General features: G+C 39.9%; 1 protein-coding gene across 2 annotated transcripts in view; it reads left to right on the forward strand.

Moving 5' to 3' along the window:
- Positions 1–246: 246 nt before the first annotated feature.
- MYOM1 (myomesin 1) overlaps positions 247–20,483 on the forward strand; it is a 73,101-nt gene continuing 52,864 nt past the window's right edge. The window contains exons 1-4 of one of the 2 annotated variants that reach the window (XM_035564142.1): positions 247–674; positions 9,172–9,309; positions 14,588–14,798; positions 16,466–16,623. In XM_035564142.1, the coding sequence (XP_035420035.1) occupies positions 247–674; positions 9,172–9,309; positions 14,588–14,798; positions 16,466–16,623 (935 nt within the window). Of the gene's footprint in view, positions 675–9,168; positions 9,310–14,587; positions 14,799–16,465; positions 16,624–20,483 lie in introns of both variants that reach the window. The other variant, XM_035564143.1, reaches the window with a different exon arrangement.

A 20,483-nucleotide genomic window follows, 5' to 3' on the forward strand; every position in this document is an offset into this window, starting at 1 on the left:
ACATATGCACTTCTTGAAACTTAAATATGAGCCTACCTTAAAGTCTAAGAAACATCATAAATGAGAGCCCTAAATTTATTACACTTAATTTTTAAATGTTTAAGTTTCATGTTAGTTTGTTCTTTACTAATTGTATGCTAGCTCTGAAGTTTCTTTGATGTTAGTTTTTATGTTTGATCTTTTTCAGACAGTCCTGTTATATCTACAATCAGAAGAGTGCAGCAAAAACAAAATTAGAAGGCACTCATGATGTCTTTACCATTCTATCAAAGACACCATGACCATTATGACCGTGCATATCGCCATAAAGCACTGCAGTCAACTGTAAGCCAGTACCAAAAGGAAACCAAAAGCAAATCTGCTGTCTATGCTCAAGGATCTACAGCTTATGCTAGGGGCTCTGCAGCCTATCGCCATGCCTCTGCAGCAGACTTCAGCCTTGAGTCTTCAGCAGCATACAGCCGTGGCTCTTCAGCCTATGACCTTGAGTCAGCAGCCTACAGCTATGGATCTACAGCCTATGATCACTCTGCTGCACAAAGTAAAAGATCTGCTGCCTATAGTCTTGACTCTGAAGCCCTCAGCAAGAGCTCAGCTGCCTATAGTCATGGATCTGAATCAATCAACAAGCTGGCTGCAGCCTACAGGCTGGGATCTGAAGCCTACAGTCTTGGGTAAGGCAAAAAGTACATCTACCTTTGAAACAATATTCCAAAACAAAAATGTCTAACCATCTCTTATTGAAATCAATGGTAAAACTCTCCAGTTCTTCAACACAAACAAGCTCCGTAACTTGTATTAACATATTTTCCAGACCTGGAGTTTTTCCTTGGCTTTGAGACTGGGAAGAACTCTGGTCAGCTGTATTTGCTGGGCTAACTCGTGTGTGATGGTTGGGTTGGCATGAGAACAGCACTGGCAATGCTGACGTGGCTGAATGATGACAGATACGAGTTGTATATTCATTCTCCAAACTGACTGGGCATGAGCCACCCAATGGTTTTGCCATACTAGGAGAGCTGAAGCTAATCCGCAATGTTGAGATAGATAGCTTTTGGGTTGGGGCTGGCTCTTATTTGGCCACGTTGGAGCAGTAAAAGAACTTGGAGCTGTTCTCCTAAGTTTGAGCTGACATGCCCATATATCATTAAACAATTATTCCTTGGAATAAATGTTTCATTTTTGTGCTGAGTGATTCAAGAAATTGAACATTTCACTGTGGAAATAGGTTGAGGCATACTATTTTCAAAGAGTACATGAAATGTTCATCTTGCAATAGAAGAGCAGCTATGGTAAGCTGCCATGATTTTTGTTTAAGAAAGTAAATATTGCTCAATCAATACATTAGCAGAATGTTTTAGATACCATAACCTCACATTATTTTAATGTATCTCAGAAATTAACAGAAATTAGGGGAGCATTAAAGTAAGATTAGATCAGTTGTTAGCAGTGGAGGAAATAATAAACAAATTATAGACCAAAACATCTGCTCTCCATTATATTAATATAAAATGTAGAGTATTACTAGCAGAACTAATCAAGGCTTGTTCACCGGAAAACTTGAATTCTGAAAACTAAATGGCCTCCAGGGATTTTGGATAAAGATGGAATCCTGGCCAAAACCACTGAATGAAAGACTACCTGTACCATAGTAAATAATGCCTTGTGATTACAGCCTTCACTTGGCTTTCAGGAAGTTCAGGGTCATGTCTCTATTTGCCAGAGTTTGTTCATGAATTTGAACTTCAGGCAATTAGAGCCCAAATGAATGACTGGAGTGCCTGACTATCTTGGGCTAGATCATATCCTGTTTTTCCTGTTGAAACCATTTCCGTTGTGTAAATAATTAATCACTGAATGGAGTAGCAAAAGAGACTCATTTGTAACCTGCTGATTAAGCAGACTGGAGATGGTGGGACTGAGGACTATGTTTCTAGAGAGAGTAAGGTAGGGGAAGGCTTCCCAAATTGTTCCTGCACTGTGGTGGCACAGCTGTGCCTATGTGTTGCTGCTAACCATAACCCAAAGCCTCCCTATTCTCATAGAAAACTTTAAATATTCTGATAAATGGGAACGTTGCTTGAAGTTACAAAAAAAATACTTGTAAAAATAATTGCTGCCTAGCCTCATTTACCATCACTTCAGTGACACAGGTGTGTCAGATGTTTCTTCTGAAACGTGTCTTCTCACCAAGAACAGCAATGTCAGCAAAGCAATACTAAAGGAAACTGAATTGTTTAATGTACTGAAATTGTATTGGGAGAGAGCTTCAAACACTTCTAGATTTCCTACATGTTTTAATAATAATAACAATAATAATAATGATAATAATAATAATAATAGCTTTTGTTTTGAAACAGTATATTTGGTGCTATTTGCAAGCTACTCTGTAGTACAAGAGTTGCCAACAGACCTCATACTATCCTGGCAACCAGAGATAAGAATGCCTCAGCTGCAATGTCTCTCTGTGATCCTGATTTTGTATTGGAGAAACTCAGTGCTGCTATGGGAGACAAGGACTTGGGAGATTAGATTGACCAATTTAAACCTTTCTTGAATGAAATTTAATACACGAGAGAATACGGTTCTGAATGGCAACATTTAACATAATTTAATGGTTAATATGTCCTCAACGTTGGTATTTATTTGGTTTCTGAAGCAACTGCTTAATGGCCATTTTGGTGCAATTTGCAAGAGGTACAAGTAGAAGAATACCATGACTATATTGTTAATTGTGGCAATTTAAAGTAATTCTTCCCAAGTTCATGCTATCTTCCCACGAAAACCCAAAACACTTCAAGGGATAATGAGGAGACAAAAAGTGTTACTAAAAGAATTGGGGCAAATCAAAGACTTTCTGATTTCATCATTACGAAAGAAATGGTGTAACAGAAAAAACGAAAGTGTCTTAAAACACTTTCAATTTTCAAAAAGTAGAACAGGCCTTGAATCAAAATGCTGCATCTAGGTGACCTGGAGCACCGGTGGTTGCCTGAAACTTGAATGTGCACACAAATCCAAAATCAGATAAAATTGTTTAAGTAACAGTTGATTATTGCATATCACTGGATTTTAGTATCATATCTACATTTATGTTTAATAGTTTTGTGGATATATTGTTTTGAGGATAAACCTTGCTGAGCCCAAGGAGAAAAATATACCATTCAAATACTGAGCTCGTATTCAAGCCACCTCTTATTTCTATCTGAAGTAGCTTCTGCTAAACTTTACTATTCCTGCAAAATGTGTCTCATCCTTTTCTGTAGCCGCTTTACAGAAATGAGTATCCATAAAGAGGCAATATTGATATGCAGGTAGTGCTATGTGAGGAATTTATCACAGGAAAGCAGTGGCGAAGGACTCGGGGCTGGGTAACCTGCAAGACCTTGGTTTGATCCCAGTTCTCTGATGTTCAAGCCTTGCTTGAGTGGAAAACATGCCCAGAGCATGGACAGCTTGAAGGAGCTGCAGCAACAAAAAAGGCTCCATTTGGAGACGGGCTGCCTGTTCCTTGCATTTCAAGCTTTCTTCAAACCCATGACAGCTTGAAGAAGAGGAGAGAAATGAAAGCTGGCAAAACTAAGAGCAAGTGCGAAGGCTTTCAGCTCTGTCGGTTACCACTTGCCAAAGCTGTAAAATCCTGGACTCATAAAAGCAAGCAAGTCTCATCATGCAAGGGCTGCCGCTTCACATCAAGCCCTCTCTCCACCAGCCCGTGGGGCCACTGCCAGCCCTGCGCCGAGCCAGAAGGAGTGATGGCTTGCTGCTACCCCATGGATCCTGATGGGCTTGCAGGCCCAGCTGCCCGCTGGCAGCTCTGTCCCAAAGCTGTGGTAGTGGCCACCCGTCCTCCTCCCCTTCCTGTCCTGCCGGGGTATGCTGGTGGGGTTTGTGTGCCCCCTGTATGGTTCTGCCACCCACTCCCATGGCAGAGCCAGGCAGCAGCCTTCTTCCATGGCTTCTCCATGTGCTTCTGAGAAGCTCTGAGTCAGGTCTGACAAATCTCGTAGCTGTCAAACTGGAGTGCTGGATTAAGTCCCTTATCTCTTCTTCATTTCTCTTCTCTCTTTTTTTTTTTTTTTGAAGTTCTTTGTTCAAACTTCCATTGCTTTTCCATGTGTAATTTTCCTGGGTGAGAGCATCAGATAATCCCAAGCAAAGATAATTGTGTCACAGAGTGGTTATCTGCCACCAAATGGGCCAGAGGCTTGCTTACAGAGAAAATAAAAGTTATTGCTCTGGCTCGGGTATTTACATTTATATCCAGGTCAGGAGAAATAGCAAAGAAGACATAGCATAATTAGCAAACAGGAGAGGCATCTTATTAACTTGCAATTAATTGAAGTGCCAGATAGTAAGAGTGAATGCTCTTCTGAGCAATAACGTAACTGGGAACAGGATAGGACTGAATAAATATTACACTTTAAGAAACATGAGAAGACCATGATCTTGACCTCCGTGCTGGCACTGCTTATCCTTTGGTTTATTATAGGTGAGGGTTAAGGAGAAGGCTTCCAAACATCACAGCCAAGCATGGAAATTGATTTAATGCAACTTGCCATGTGGAAACAATTCCCCTTTAAAAAACTTGTTGTGGAAGCTATGTGAGGGAACAGCATGATTATTGCCAGCAATATTGCCTGAGCCCTTGACAAATCTGTCAGCAACTTAAAATGAATTTGGTCACCAAAGAGTGCTTCTCAACTTTAGAAGCTGTTTTTAAAGAGCTTTCTTGTGAAAAGCCAAAAAGCCTTTCATTTCTTTTTAATTTTTCCCTGCTGTAACTACACCTTAAGAAATTCCTCTTGGCTAATGGAGCTCCTCCTCTGCTGCAGCTATGGTGTATACCACATGCATCCCTTTCTGCTGGTGGAATTAAGTGAAAGAGAGAAACATTTAAAGAAGCATGCTAAGGACAAGGTGCATGATTTTCTAATGGTGTAAATGAGCTTACAAATGCCTTTTCATGCTGGGGTGGAATAATTGTGAAATAGGGTATTGTGGTCCACTCCTAGGAAACATTTCTACCTCCACTGGGCTCAGGATCATTTTGTGCAGGGTAGGAAACCTGTCCCTTCAGATGCAGAAACAAGGGCAGTGCCAACATACTGAAGTATATTCATATCTTGAAGATATAAATGAGAATATATATGGGAATAGGACGTCAAAACAAAACCTCTGCTTGTGAGTTTCACAGGCCCTGTACAATGTTGTATTTAGTTCCCCTGTTGGGCTAGAGGGAGCACTGATAGAGGCTGTTCAGGACAATACCTGTGCCTTTAGCATTTACAGTCATCCAGCTCCCATTTCATTCCATAAATTCAGTGACTCTAATGAGAGACTAAGAAAATGTTGGCATTGATATTTTAACATGCTGGAAACTTATCAAGAAATGAGGACACTGAGTTTGGGTCACCAACCTTGATAAGGCAGTACAGATAGCATCTGACCTGGAAAAAAATATACATATGCTAGCTGGGCAGATCGAATGAGGCTGAAAGCTGCTAAAAGGTCATGGTACTGTTCCTCCCTGCGAAACTAGAGAGCACTGATATCCTGCTCCTTCTCCTCTGGGGAGATTCTGTTCCACATATCAGGTAAAAGGTTGGAACACTTTAAAATAAAGGGCAAGATTTTAGAATCTGGTTCAAGAAAGCAGAGTCCTCCCTTAGGCTACCTAAATAATGGTTGTAAGGCAGGGTTTGGTTTTTGTATTGCGCAAGAAGAAACAGTAATAACAAAGAAGGAAAACAGAATCAAATGTCATGATAGAAGTAATGACCAATTTGTCTTCATGTGCAAAGAGGCCATGTGAATATACATTTCCACTAGCCTCCATACAGCTCACCCTGAATAGATGCAAACATAAGGAGGGTTTGGAAAGGAGAAACATTTTCTACCACTTCAAATTTATTCATCTCAGCTTTTGGTTTATGCACTCCAGTTCTGAAAGATTTTGGAGTTACTCTGGATACTCCTCTGAAAACACCAGCTGGGTTCTCTGATGTGGACAAAAACCAGTTAGAAACTTAGGAACAGCTGTGGGAGAAAGTGAGAACAAAACAGAAAGCATATTCTGTCAGTGTGTTAATCCAAGGTACGCTTGTAGCTGAAATACCGGCTGCAGTTCCTACCATCCCATCCCAAGAAGCAACCAGGAAAGGATCAGAGATCATCAAGAACAGTAGTGGGAGGACACCTAGAGAAGGTGTAGGTATTGGGGCTCTTACCTTGGGAAGATGGTAAACGTGAGAATGTAATATCCATGTATAAAATAGTGAAAGATCTGCAGAGAATGAATGAGGAACATTTTTTTTCCACTATTCTTCACACAGAGAAGCAGGTAAGCAGCAAAAAAAAAATATATATATACACATATATATAATATCACAATTTAAAACGGGTTCAAAAAAAGTGCCATTTACCTATATTGCTACAGCAATGATTTCAGCCTCTCACTCAGGACATCCTCAGATCTTTGCTTGAAACTAAAAAGATTTATCAGGGAAAGTATTTCTCTATATGAACTTTTTTTTTTTTTTTTTTAAATCTGTTCTTGACTATTGTTGGAGTAGAAAACTGGCCTAAAAGCACCCTTGACATTACTCAATGTAACACTGCTCACAGGGGTCTTGCTTAGTCCAGATCAACTTGTTGGAAGAGCAACAACTGAAGTAAATTGATCAGTGTCATGTCAGAGAACCTGAATCCAGCAGACAACTACAGGACCAATGTGGATCTGTTATTCAGTTTGCAGCTATCACCTGTGGCTTTGATAGCTGAGTGCTCTGTACCACCACAAAGTACCTGGAGGCAGCCCTTGCTCTTACAAGACGGCACAAAGACTCCCACTGCAGCTGCTGAAAAAAGAAGAAAGGAAAAAATATCTAGAAAGGTGCTTTTCTGGTTCTGAGCACATACACATGAGGACTGTTCACTATGCCAGCCAAAGCATGCAATAATATGAAGGACCCAGGAGTAGTAATCCAGAAAATAATCAAATGTCTGCAGGGAAAGATGCCTTGATCAAGAGACATGCAGCTTAGAAAACTCTGGAGTTACTGGGAATCAGCTGTTCATGTATGGTATTTTTATCCTATTCATCATACCTCCAAGAAAGTCCTAATTCCACCCCAGTTTCTCAGGCTATGGTGGAGATCCCTGGCATTAATCTGAAGGGTTTGAGGGATATTTTAATTAATGCCAGCAGTAGTAGGCAGAAAAAAATGAAGATGAGTTATTCAGCTTCAGCTACTTGCAGTGTTTGATTAAAACAAACAAACAACAATAAAAAAACTCAGAGCCTAAGAAAGAAAAAAACATGCAGAGGAGACATCAACAAAAGACCTGGCAGAAAGCGATGGGAACTGCTATGTATGCTGCCCGTTAATTCCCTGTACAGGTGCAGAATCTAGACCTGAACTGAAAACCAAACTGACAAGATAGCCAAATTCTGCTTTAGGAATAATGAGCAGGTTTGGATGTAACAACTCTGAAAACACCTGAGCTGAGATTTTCACCATATTTCATCTACTTTCATGAAAATCAAAAATTCCTGACATTTAAACTGAAGTCCAAAAGATACTGTGATCTTTCTCAGTCTAGAAATGATCAGGAGCCAAGTGGTCTCCTAAAGGGTTCAGCCTAAAGCCTCCAGGCAATCTGATGGCAGATTCACAATTCCAGGTTTCCCCATCTTGAAATAGGACAGGTATAAAAGTCATCTAACAAGTAAAGGACTGCAGCTCCTTACAGACCACAGTTCATCTACAATAAATAAACAAACAAACAAATAAATAAATAATATGGCTTTGCTTTTTCTCACCATTTATTTGACAACGAGTTGCCTCCATGCATTTCTGGTTGACCATAGTGGTTGTACCATATCATTGCCAAACCCAGGAAGGGGGCAACCTTTTGCTTTACTCTGTCTGGGCTGTTCCCAAGTGTTTTCTGCTTGGATTTCTTTCCCTAGAGCTGTGTCTGCCTCCTTTGGAGTCCCTCCCCAGCTGTCTGGGGTAGTAAAGAATTTATCTTCAATATTACATTCTACATGCTTTACATTCTCAGGGGCCCAGTGCTAGTATGAGGTTTGGCTATTAGTCCACCAGCCCTACCCAGGGGACTGGGAGCAGGTTAGCCCTGCAAGAATGGTCCAGGTCTGGGCTCAGGAGCCTTGCTGAGAAACGGTGGCCTTAATTCTGCCCCGCTGTCTTATGTCATGCAAACAAAGCTCCAGTCCAAAAGCAGGTTCATGTATGATTTCCCTTGGCAATGCCGAGACAGAGATGAATAGGCAATTCAGGGATTTGTAAAAGTCTGACAGCTAATGGGGATATTCCATCTCTGAGATATAAATCTGGCAGCTAAGGATGGAGTATTGCATTTGGAGAAAAGGAGGGAGGTATTTGGAGTTCTGTTAATATGATTTGTAAGCATGTTAAATATAAACCCAAATATGACTGCCTCAAATATGCTTCATACTCATCAGAAGTCCTCCCCACTAGCTGGGAAGTCTTTCCCAGGTTTTCCAGAAGTCTTTCTTTTGGTTTGCTTTTCTTTCTTCCCACTCACTCTCCACCTATCTGGGCAATGTGAAATGACATTACTTCACTCAGCTCTGTGCTTTCAGTAGTTTGGGGTAGTATGGGAGACCAGTGGGAATGGAAACAGCAGTTACTGGACAATTCACTGCCCTATAATTTCTCTAAGAAGACTTAAAAGCATCATGAACTTGAATATATTTGCCCACTGACAGTATTTTGTTTGGGGACCAGACAATTTGGGAACTATAAATTTTGGGAAAGTAGAGGTCATCGGTTCAGACACGATCTCCAGAATTACTTGGTGGTCTCAGTGACTTCAAGACCTACCAAAACTATGTACATAAACTCTCCAAGTCTCAAACCAAGCAATGACATGTGCAGGTATATTGATTATTCTCTGTATTTAAATTTAATATCAAGGGGCATCAGTGTAATATTTGTAATGGTCCCTTTGTCAAAAGTGCATTTAGTTATGTGTTTAATAACTCTGAAGACATGGTTATTAAAGACAATATTTTCTTTCTTACTAAACAGAGAGCAAAAACATGTCGTACTTTAATATTATGTTGGAGTGTTTCTTAACAGCTTTTTTCCCCTGAATTTAACAATATGATTTTTATTGCAGACTGAAAGATTCCAATTTAATGATTGAAGATCAATCCTATAAGATGAGTCCCAAAGCAAAGAGAGCAAAACAGAATTTGATATCTGAGGACAAAGAAAATGAAGCCATAGACTACTCAGTGCCTATATTCACAGGACGGTATGTCCATTTTCCTTTTTTTTGGTGCCTTACTTCTGACATTTTATTAACTAATTATAAAATAACAACTGCATTAATCTTTTTTTTTACACTCCTGGATCTGAAGGTGATTGTTTGCACTTCACATGAGTGATAAAAAGACAAAGAGAAGTTAACTGACTGGCAGAAAGTCCGTCATGGAGGTCAGTCATCCAGAACCAGGACAAATGAATCCAGGTGTCTGGTCTTTGTTTCAAACACGTCACCAGGGCCACTTTCTATGAAACTATGATATAATTATAACACTGCTTACTGGGAACTGGACAAACATGTTGTCTGCATTATTTAGCTTACTCTTGTGGTTTAAAGGCTTGTAATCCAATGTCTCCTACCACACATTAACCATAGAAACGATGAACCAATGTGCTAATGTTTTGTCCTGGCACAGGGAAAACCTGGAACGAAACCAAGTAATTTCTCAAATCCGCCATAATGATTCATGCTGATCTCACGTGTTGGTGGTATTTATTGCATGGTTATTACTGATGTAATACGTTTTACTGCAGCACTGTCCTCAGTAAAGCTGAATGTGAACTTTGTGTGGAAGCCAGAAGCCACACAAGCAAGGAGGCTCCCTTGCCCTTTTCTGGATGTGGCACAATGATCTTATTAGGAGTCTGCAACAGGTCAGGTGTAGCCAGTTGTTCAGGTTGATCCATACCAGGGTGCGGTGTGGAAAGCAGACTTCTGATTGGAGCCCAGGAGAAAAATCTCTTGCCCACCTGCAGCTGAACAGAAACCTTTCTCCAACTTGGCTTTCTTCTGCCCCACCCATTTTTCATGGGACACTTCTAAGCTGTTTTTGTGAGTGAGTGAACTTGTGCCTGCTGCTTGGTCAGCACTCAGTAAACAATGTCACTTTTGCCTTCATGTGAGACCAAGTTCCACCTTGCCAGTGGGAGACATCATTGCTTTTGCCTTCTGAGCATTCTGTTTTTGTGATGAGACCAGCAGTTTTGGTTTTTATTCCTTCCCTTCCACTATCCTGGAGTAATATTTACTCACCCCTTACAGATTTATGTGACAGATTCACTGCTCTTTGACCCCACCAACCTTCAGAAGCACACACTGTTGCATTTTTAAAGGATTTCTTTGGCGTTCCAGCTATATCTACTGTGATAGAAATACATAAATACGTCTCACACAAAGCTTGCAGTAACATATTTTCAAGGTTTCTCACTACCTATGTGCTTTACCTAGTGTTTCTGCCATCTGTCTCCCATGCCCTTAAACACAAATATGCTCCCTTTTTATTGTGCCTAGAGTCTACAAAAGTAAAATTTATAGCGTTGGTCAATAGCTGGGAATCCCAACTGATGGCTAGTACTCCTGGATGAGTATCTTAGATTTTATACAGGCTCCTGTGATCTTAACAAATCACGCCCCCCCCCCCTTTTTTTTCTTTTCACTTTTTTGTTCAGTGAATACTGTAATATCTAATTCAGCGTGATGGTGTGTAACATCATTGAGTTGTGTCAGTGTGATGCTTTGGGATACCACACTAAAGGACACCAACAGATTTTTACATCTCAGTCACTATTCTTCATCTTCTTACTGTTGTTGGTATCAGTATCACTTTTTGCACATGGCAACTCAGAAAGTTTTCTGTGCTTTTGTGCCACTGAAATGACCCAAACAGATCTTTTGTAATTAGTTTAAAAGTATTAAAAAAGGCATATGGTAGTTGTTAGGGTGCCCAACTCAACATGGCATGAAACATTTCAGGGTGCCTGATTTAGTCTTTTTTCTATTGGCATCACATTCACGAGTGCATGCCAAGGCTGCAGAAGTTGAATGCCACATTCCTGTCAGATATTTATTTTTGTTTGAAAGATAACAGCTGAAGCCTATCGAATCATGTGCATGTTAGATGTCATTCCCAAATTCCCCTTGTGAAACTGATGTGTGGCTTCCCATAGGCAGATAGCTGTTACAAGGAATAGTTATTTATAAAGGTCAGCTCTCTGTGTGTCCATCGGAGCTGTTGCTCGTGCTGCTGGACGACCTTCAGCACAGTGTCACCCTTTCCATGATTTGATTCTATTTCAGACCCTTGGATTCTGCTGTATAAACTTTTTTTCACTCAGATTATTCAGCTCATAACTCTTCCCCTTAAGCACCTAGCCTAATCCTTGCAAGATAAAATTAGGGAGAGCCAGCCAGTATTCCAGATAACAAAATATCTGGACCCAGATTTAACACCATAGGTGCTAAAGATACTGGATATGGCTCATGGGACTCTTTGCAGCCACTAATAAGTCTAAGCCAAAGGACTGCAGATGGCAGATACTCTTTAAATAATTGTGTGTGCCATTTGGAGGTTGATCCTCTTGTTTCTGTTTGAGAAGTATTTCCTATTGAAACCCATGAGACAAGGCTGCAGAATCAATTCTTAAATGGTACTCTGTGCAGCTTCTGATGCATTCATCATTTCAGAGGACTTGTTTCTCTTTGATCTTGGAAGATTATAACAGGAAAAAAATGATTAACAAATCTAAATATTTAATACTGTTGATCAAAAGCATCTAGGGAACTTTGCTGCAGACAACTAGGCTGAGTCCTGTATTAGACTGAGGATATTCATCAGCTCCCAGATGATGCTTTATGCCTTGAGGATTGGGTCCGTATTGTGAAGTTGCTGAGATCTTACCTACTGTAATCAAGGAGAAAATAATGTCAGCTTGCCTTTGAAAGAAAATGCCACTGACTCATTTAAAGTGAATGTAGATAGCTACATTCACATGCATTAAACTGAGTTTTCAAAGGTGTCTTCAGAAATCTCTGTCGTATCTCTGAAGCTTAGATGATATTTGTGTGGGGAGCTGATATGCACAAGTGAAGTGTATTACCCCATCGATACTTTTAAGGATCATCCTGTAAAAGCAGTCTGAGACTCAGAAAGTTCAAGGCAGAGTTTGAACAGGAGGGAAGTCAAAGCTTGAAACTTTTAAGTAATTTTTTAGCCTTTTGAGGAATTTTTATGTGTAATTATGTTTACATCATATTCTACAATTTGATTGTCTTGCATCTCACTGAACTGACATCATACTCCAAAGATTAGGAGTTGGATAGTTAGTTATGGGCTTGAATCCATATTTTCCTGAGTGATGAGATGTCCTATCAAATGCATAACATTAGCAATCTTAGAGAAAACAGAGAAAAAATATTTTGATTTGTAGCAGTAGTAAGTGTTTTATGACAAAACAATGAGGTTGTGTTTGAGTGCATTCTGGAAATAAGAGGCTACTTTCTCTATAGTGTTTGCAAGATGGCACTTAACTAGTACTTACTCAGAGCCTCTTTTCATTATGCCATCTAATGTTAATCTAAAGTAACTAAACTCAGCAAAAAGATATAAATGCTTCTAATTAGGTCAAGGAATTCTCATTGTGTATGCACTACTATAGGAGCTATAATGTCCTGACAGTGCCAAAACAATATGACTGCACTCATATTTCCACATATGCCTCTCAAGACAGGATAGAACCCATTGAGAGTACCACTTCTTTCCTGTGTTGTAGAAAGCCTGAAGGAGATACTTCAAGAAAATTCTTAATCATCTTTGTGAAGACTATCTTTGTGAAGAAAGGACTTCTGCAAGGCCTTTGACATGGTCCCACATGACATCCTGATCTCCAAATTGGAGAGGGATGAATTTGAAGGGTGGCCCATTCAGTGGGTAAGGAATTGGCTGAAGGCTGCACCCAGAGTTGCAGTCAATGGCTCCATGTCTAGGTGGAGGCTGGTGACGAGTGGTGTCCCTCAGGGGTCTGTCCTGGGACCGGTACTGTTTAGTATCTTTATCAGTGACAGAGACAGTGGGATTGAGTGCAGCCTCAGCAAGTTTACAGATGACTCTAAGCTAAGCAGTGCAGTTGATACAGCAGAAGGAAGGGATGCCATCCAGAGGGACCTGGACAAGCTTGAGAAATGGGCCCATGTGAACCTAATGAGGTTCAACAAGTCCAACTGCAAGGTGCTGCACCTGGGTTGGGGCAATCCTGGACATGAGCACAGACTGGGAGAAGAACTCACTGGGAGCGGCCCTGCAGAGAAGGACTTGGGGGTTCTGGTGGACAAAAAGTTTGTCGTGAGCCATCCCAGAAGGCCAGCTGTGTCCTGGGCTGCATCACCAGAGGGGTGGCCAGCAGGTGGAGGGAGGTGATTGTCCCCCTCTGCTCTGCCCTTATGAGGCCCCACCTGGAGTCCTGCATCCAGGTCTGGGGCCCCCAGCACAAGAGGGAAATGGATCTGTTAGAGCAGGTCCAGAGGATCACGAGGATGATCAGAGGGCTGTAGCACCTCCCCTATGAAGACAGGCTGAAAGAGCTGAGGCTGTTCAGCCTGAAGAAAAGAAGGCTCTGGGGAGACCTCATTGCAGCTTTACTGTACTTAAAGAGAACTTATAAAAAGGATGGAGAAGGACTCTTTACTCAGGTAGATAACGATCGGATAAGGGGGAATGGTCTTAAACTAAAAGAGGATAGATTTAGATTAGACATTAGGAGGAAATTCTTCACTCTAAGAGTAGTAAAGCACTGGCACAGGCTACCCAGAGAAGCTGTGGATGCCCCATCCCTGGAGGTGTTCAAGACCAGGCTGGATGGGGCCTTGGCCAACCTAGTCTAGTGGGTGGCATCCCTACCTATGGCAGGGGGTTGGAACAAGATGATCTTCTTGGTCCCTTCCAACCCAAGCTGTTCTATGATTCTATGAAAACACATGGAAGATCAATCACACGTTGAATGATTGAATTTTCCCATAACAAAGAGACCTTTTGTGATATGCAGTGATGTTCTGTTTTTGTATAAATCACAAATATACCAAATATATACAATATACAACAAAATACAGCTACAGTTATCCCCCACCCCTTTGGTATTTTTGCTACAAAAGCTCTAACTGATACTTAAGCCTGGCAGATCTGTGGGTGTGCTTGACACTCGTCACTATAGCAATGGAGATACAGGACCACAGCAGGATAGATGTCAAATGGAAAGTGTACATGACATGATTATACAGAAAGACACTGAAAATGGCTACAACTTCAGACAGTGAAGTTTCTGCTTTGAATACATGAGATGGTTCCAGAGGTAATGATCCTCAAAGCAGAAATGTGTTATGAAAGGCTGTTGGACATTTTACATCCACTGTGGTTGGCTAACTTGATAGAAAATAATAAGTGGAATATGTTCTCAGCATTTTCCAATGGCATTCTACTTTTTAAACCTTCTTTCAGTGAAGTGAGCGTCAGTGGGATCACAGACACAGAAGAAGAAAGAATTAAAGAGAGTGCTGCATATGTTGCCAGGAGGAACCTTTTTGCAACCGGTGAAGGAGTTAGTGTCAGCAAAGTGGCCAAGTCATCTTCTGAAGAGGAACGTCATGAGAAAAAATCAAGGAAAGTAGCGATCCGGGAGTCTGCTGAACGTGTGGCCCTGAAGAAAACGGTAAAAGAGCAGAAATGAACACAAAGCTGTAAACAGCATGGGTCTTCTTTCTTTGGTGTTTGTCAAGTGCCTCGCACATCAGAGCCCTGATTTACACCATGGGCAATCTCAATAATGTCAGTAAAGACCAAAGTATTTGCAATTAATATATTTTCAGTGACTTAAAGTCTTCTTATCTTGGTGTCAGGTGGATAAGAAAAGAGGCATCAGGAACTCTGCTGTAATACTGGGAGACAGGGAGGGAGAATGGAGCAGGGGAATTCTCTTTTTTTTGTGCCCACACCTATTTGAATGGCGCAGCATCCTTAACCTGAACCACAAGGCAGTCTCTAGGCAGCACTTGCTGATAAGAAAGTGATGGGGTAAATCTGGCATTTTATGGCCTGGGAACAAGCTTGTCCAAAGGGTTTACCCTCAGGTTTTAATCACAATGATGATGGAGGCAACTGTCAAAGCATCTGGAACTATTTTATATAGCTTTGATATTGTTGTGCAAATTGTTAAAAAACAATATTCAGAGGGTACTTACAAATACATTATGACCAGACTGGGAGAATATATCAAAAGAAAATCTGTTTTGTTTAGCTGATTTATTAATGTTCTGAGCAGAAGAATTGGCCATATGCTTCTAAAATATCCTCATGAGATGAGGTTGGAAAGGGTGTAAACACTTTGAAGGACAAGGTTAAAAATGCAAAATCATCTTGAAAAATTGAGAAATAGTGAAGGTGAAATTTGATAATAAATGGAAATTACTACACATAGAAGTGTAAAGTGGGGAATGCCTGGCTAGGTAGAAGTACTGAAGGATCTGGGAGTTATAATAGTTATAATAAAATGTCAGTCAAAATCAAGATTCTGTTGTATAAAAACAAATGTCCTTCTAGAATGTATCAATAAAGGTATTTTTATTAAAACATAGGAGACAGTAATTTAATTGTGTTAGAAACTGTTGGGCCCCTGATAATGAATAGTTAGCATTTAATGAATGTCGAGGACAAGTAGAACATATCCAGAAGTAAGAAACAACAAATGTAGGTAATATTGGTATTGCACATTTTATTAAAGTTTGAGAGGATTATAAAAGCTGTCTTCTTTTAATAGCCTTAATGCAGGGAGCTGTAATTCTCCATATACATGAAAGTTAGGGCAAAAAGTTTAATTTGCAGAAAGCAAGATTTATAGTATACTAATAACCTTTTTTCCAGCTCTGTGAATAGTCAAGCAGTTGAAACAGTTACCCTGGGAGGATGAAAGATTCCCCTCAGCAGGAAGGGTTTGAGAGCACATCTGTCAGAGATGCTGTAGGCATACATGATTTTGCATTAGAGGAGTACAGAAGACATCTAAGTTTCAGGCCCATTTCACCATTCACCATGTACACCAAAACCCAAACTTAAATGTAGAAAATTATTTTACCTGGGATCATTTTAAGAGGAGAAAATTTGGGAAAACCAAATCTAGCTATTTTGGAAAGAGATCTTTTGAAAATGAAAACATTGTTTTCCATGTCCAAGTGAGATAAATACAATAAGTGTGCTTATCTGGATTTTAGAATTAAATTTCCATACTTTTTTACTGCTTTTAAAAAATACAAAAATGCTTTTGAGAATCAATAGTTTGCACTTATAACTGCAGAAGTTTATGATGAGTTGTTTCTTTTCCAGCTAGAAGATACTCAGGCATTCCACAAAAAGCTGAATCAAGATAAACTTTTACATCCTCCTGAGTTTATTATTAAGCCTCGTTCTCACACTGTCTGGGAAAAGCAAAATGTCAAATTTCACTGTACGGTGGCTGGCTGGCCAGAACCCCGTGTTACATGGTAAGTTTGTATCACTGAAAGTCACCAATTAAACAATGTCTAAACTCACCTCAGTGAATATGGATTTTTTTTTCAGTAAAAATACAAGATCAGTAAAAATATAGGTACAGAGGACACCCTTTTTATAGCAAACACGTTTCAAGTCACTGCACAAAAACAAAGCAAAATACTAAAAGGCAAAATAATTTGTGTAACAACAGTACAAATACATAGATCTTCAGTACTATCCTTAAGAGAATGTTTTCCAAGTACTTCTGTGTAGTCTACAAATGCCATTAACCAAAAGCATTAACAAGAACTACCTGCTTGGCTGCTGAGCAGTTATACTACTGAATCTCCATAAAACTGAAATCTCAAGATGCAGGACGTTCATAGAGGACACATCATATTTATTTGAAATCAAAGGCTGCAGATAGATCTAGGATCATCCAAACCTTCTGAAATCTTCAGAGTTTGTTGGAGGTTTTTGATACACATGGTCTTTGGACCAAGTCATTATTGTAAGAACACCAAAATATACTCTTAGTCATAGCTGAAGGTCTGATTTGACTTGAATTAAAGTTTAACCTGACTGGAATTTAATTTAGCTTAATTAACAGTGACTTGTGAAGCTTTACAGTCTCACTATCTATTATGCTGGTCTTTCTTAACTCTTTCATGCTACACAAACACAGTCAAGTTGTTAAGATAATAGGTAATAAGTTTTTCAAACAAAATGAGTTTTGATAGTCACTTTTTAATTTAAAAGATTCTTATAGAATGTTGTTGTGGTTTAGCCCGGCTGGCAGCCAAACACCACACAGCCGTTCGCTCACCCTCCCCCCTCCCTCTCCGGGATGGGGGAGAGAAACGGGAAAGTGAAGCCTGTGAGTTGAGATAAGGACAGTTTATTAAGACAGGGAAAATAATAACAATAATAATAACAATAATAATAATAATAGTAATAATGTGTACAAAGTGATGCACAATGCAATTGCTCACCACCCGCTGACCGATGCCCAGCCTATCCCCGAGCAGCCGGCCCCCCCACCCCGGCTAGCCACCCCTATATATTGTTCAGCATGACGTCAGATGGTATGGAATACCCCTTTGGCCAGTTTGGGTCAGCTGTCCTGGGTCTGTCCCCTCCCAGCTCCTGCTGCACCCCCAGCCTGCTCGCTAGCAGGACAGAGCGAGAAGCTGAAAAGTCCTTGGCTTGGTGTAAGCATTGCTCTACAACAATTAAAACATCAGCATGTTATCAGCGCTCTTCTCATCCTAATCCAAAACATAGCACCCTGCCAGCTACTAGGAGGAAAATTAACTCTGTCCTACCTGAAACCAGGACAAATGTGTATATAGAATGTATGAATGTGTATACAAAATGAAAAAAAAAAAAGCCTATGTTCAGCATTAAGCATTAATTAGCAATGAGTTCTATGGATATTCTATTGGTGGAGCCAATATAAAGCATCTATTATACCATGATGGAATACTCGTATTTTGTATTTTACTTCTACTCCCCAAAACCTGATGTACTTAAACCAAGACTTCAGTTATTTGATTTTGCTTACACTGTGAACCAGCCTTTCATCTACTTGCTAAATGTGGATGGTGGAAGTTAATGCATTATTTTACAGTACATTTGAATTCCAAAGGGATTTCTATTTGCCATGGACTACTAATGGAAAAGATGAGTTCACAGCCATTTCAGCAGGTGTCTTTGCTCAGAATTAGGGAATAGTTCTGACCTGGATCTGTCAGCTTTCATTCAGCATTTCTAACTAAATGTCAGTTGTGTACTCCAAACAGTCATTCTTTGTATAAGCAATGAAGACCTGTTCATGCTGCGCATGATAAATTATAAAGCTTTGTGGACTTTCTGTAGAGAAAATCTTGCTGTGTGATGCAGCTGCCCTGACTCCCTTGGAAAAAGCATATGGAAAACCCAGGACATTTGAAACCAGTAGCAGAAAGCATAAGCTATCAGTGCATATTGACAGTGGAAGGTTGCAGTCCAAAATTAACTAATGACTTGGCTCTTCTGGAATTTGCGTTTCCAGAAATAACAAGTGGTCTTTCTAACATAAGCCCTATTCTTGCCATAGATTAATATAAATAAGTGAAAACTGAATTAATTATTGTTTAGTAACCTGATAATGAAGACAGAAGAAGTCTCAGTGCTGGCTTGACTCACTTAAAACTTGTTTCTGCACAGCACTGCATGCCATGAAATGCCTTTGCTACCAACGGGATCCAAGGGATGCCCAGCCTTTTGGAGGAAAATTAGAGATCAAAGAGTCAAGTCCTGTTCCACAGGATTTCGTATGCCCTGGAAAACACTGGGAGCAAGTAGCATTATTCTATTTTCTAAACTATTTGACACAGTATATGGAATATAAAGATGCCCAGATGTTGCCAGCCAGGGGGATGCCATTGTGCAGATGAGGTGGTGAATGGATTTACTCTTAGTGGACCCATGCTGTAGGTCAGGATAATGTAGTAGGAGATCTGTAATGTGTTCAAGAAGATCTGCAAATGTCTGAAGCCCAGAATAGAGAGTACTGTCCTGCATCAAGTCCCTTTCCATAGACATTTTACTGACAGGAAGATTGGGATGAAAAGCATTAAGGTTTAAGATCCTTGCTCACTTTGGCACTTGGACAAATCCCAGTGTATTACTCTGTCCAAATATTTGTAGTCAGGGAAACATATGTTATTGCATAACACTAAAAGTGCTGAAAGGCAGTGTTCAGATTTATTGCAGATATAGCTCAGTATATAGCATACTGATATATAGCAAACTCCTAATATTCTTGGTAAAAATAAAATTGGATATTACTGACTCTTTTGGTGAAGTGGGGCACGCCACTGGCAACAGACCATTCCAGTTTTACAACTGGGAGGGAAACTGATTTTTAAATTCAGAAATGAAGAAGCAAAACCCTTTGGCTGGCTATCTGTTATGATTTCTGTAGAGAAGGGTTTGTTTGCGCTACACCAAAGTGTGAGATGAAGACATTTTTATCTATCACCATTTACATTCCCACTTCCCTCATATACACAGCACAGGGAAAGCTGTACTAAAGCATTACACTATCTTAGGGAACATTTCTTCTTTATAGACCTCAAATCAAACCTAGAAGTACTGAATACAATTCAGTATTTGATTTTATTAAACTCCTATTGCCAGCTTGTTCCATACTGCTCACTCAAGACAGGATTCACTTGAACATCTATGCGGTTACACCATGTATTCTCCAGAATGAATGACCGTTTAAGCAATGATTGGTGAGAAAGAACCTACCACTAAATTGTCCCTCTGCAAGTCTCATGTAAATATTCATTTAAATTCTGCAGTCAGCAATTCCAGCTCACTACCAATCAGTACTGGTTCATTCCTTCAAACTACTTACTGGGAATTATGAACAGTAAAATTTCCTACCTGACTCCCACCGTTGAGGATAATGCTCATAGTATAAGAATCAAGAAAATACTCATAGTATGCACTTGTAAAAACTTCTGGTACCACAGCTTTTGCCAGATACCTCACTGCAATGCACTTTCTGATCAAGACAATTTTTTACCAGTCTATCTGCTTCGTGGTTTCCACCAACTTAATTACGCAAGTAAAAATAAAAATAAAGATTATTTCCTACATGGCATTTCTGTGAATATGCAGGTTTCAAAATTACATCAAAAATGCAAACCAAAACAATACCTAGTCATTAAGAATGCTACAAAATTTTTATTGTTTGCCATTCAGAAAAAACTGAAATGTTGCTCATGTGAATCATCCATTCCTTAACAAGTAGCAACTTGAAGTTCATGATAATATAAGCTTATTTTCATCACGTTCAAGACTATTTTTCCTTTAACTA

The sequence above is a fragment of the Cygnus atratus genome, chromosome 2 (genome assembly GCF_013377495.2).
Source record: "Cygnus atratus isolate AKBS03 ecotype Queensland, Australia chromosome 2, CAtr_DNAZoo_HiC_assembly, whole genome shotgun sequence".
Classification (NCBI taxonomy): domain Eukaryota; kingdom Metazoa; phylum Chordata; class Aves; order Anseriformes; family Anatidae; genus Cygnus; species Cygnus atratus.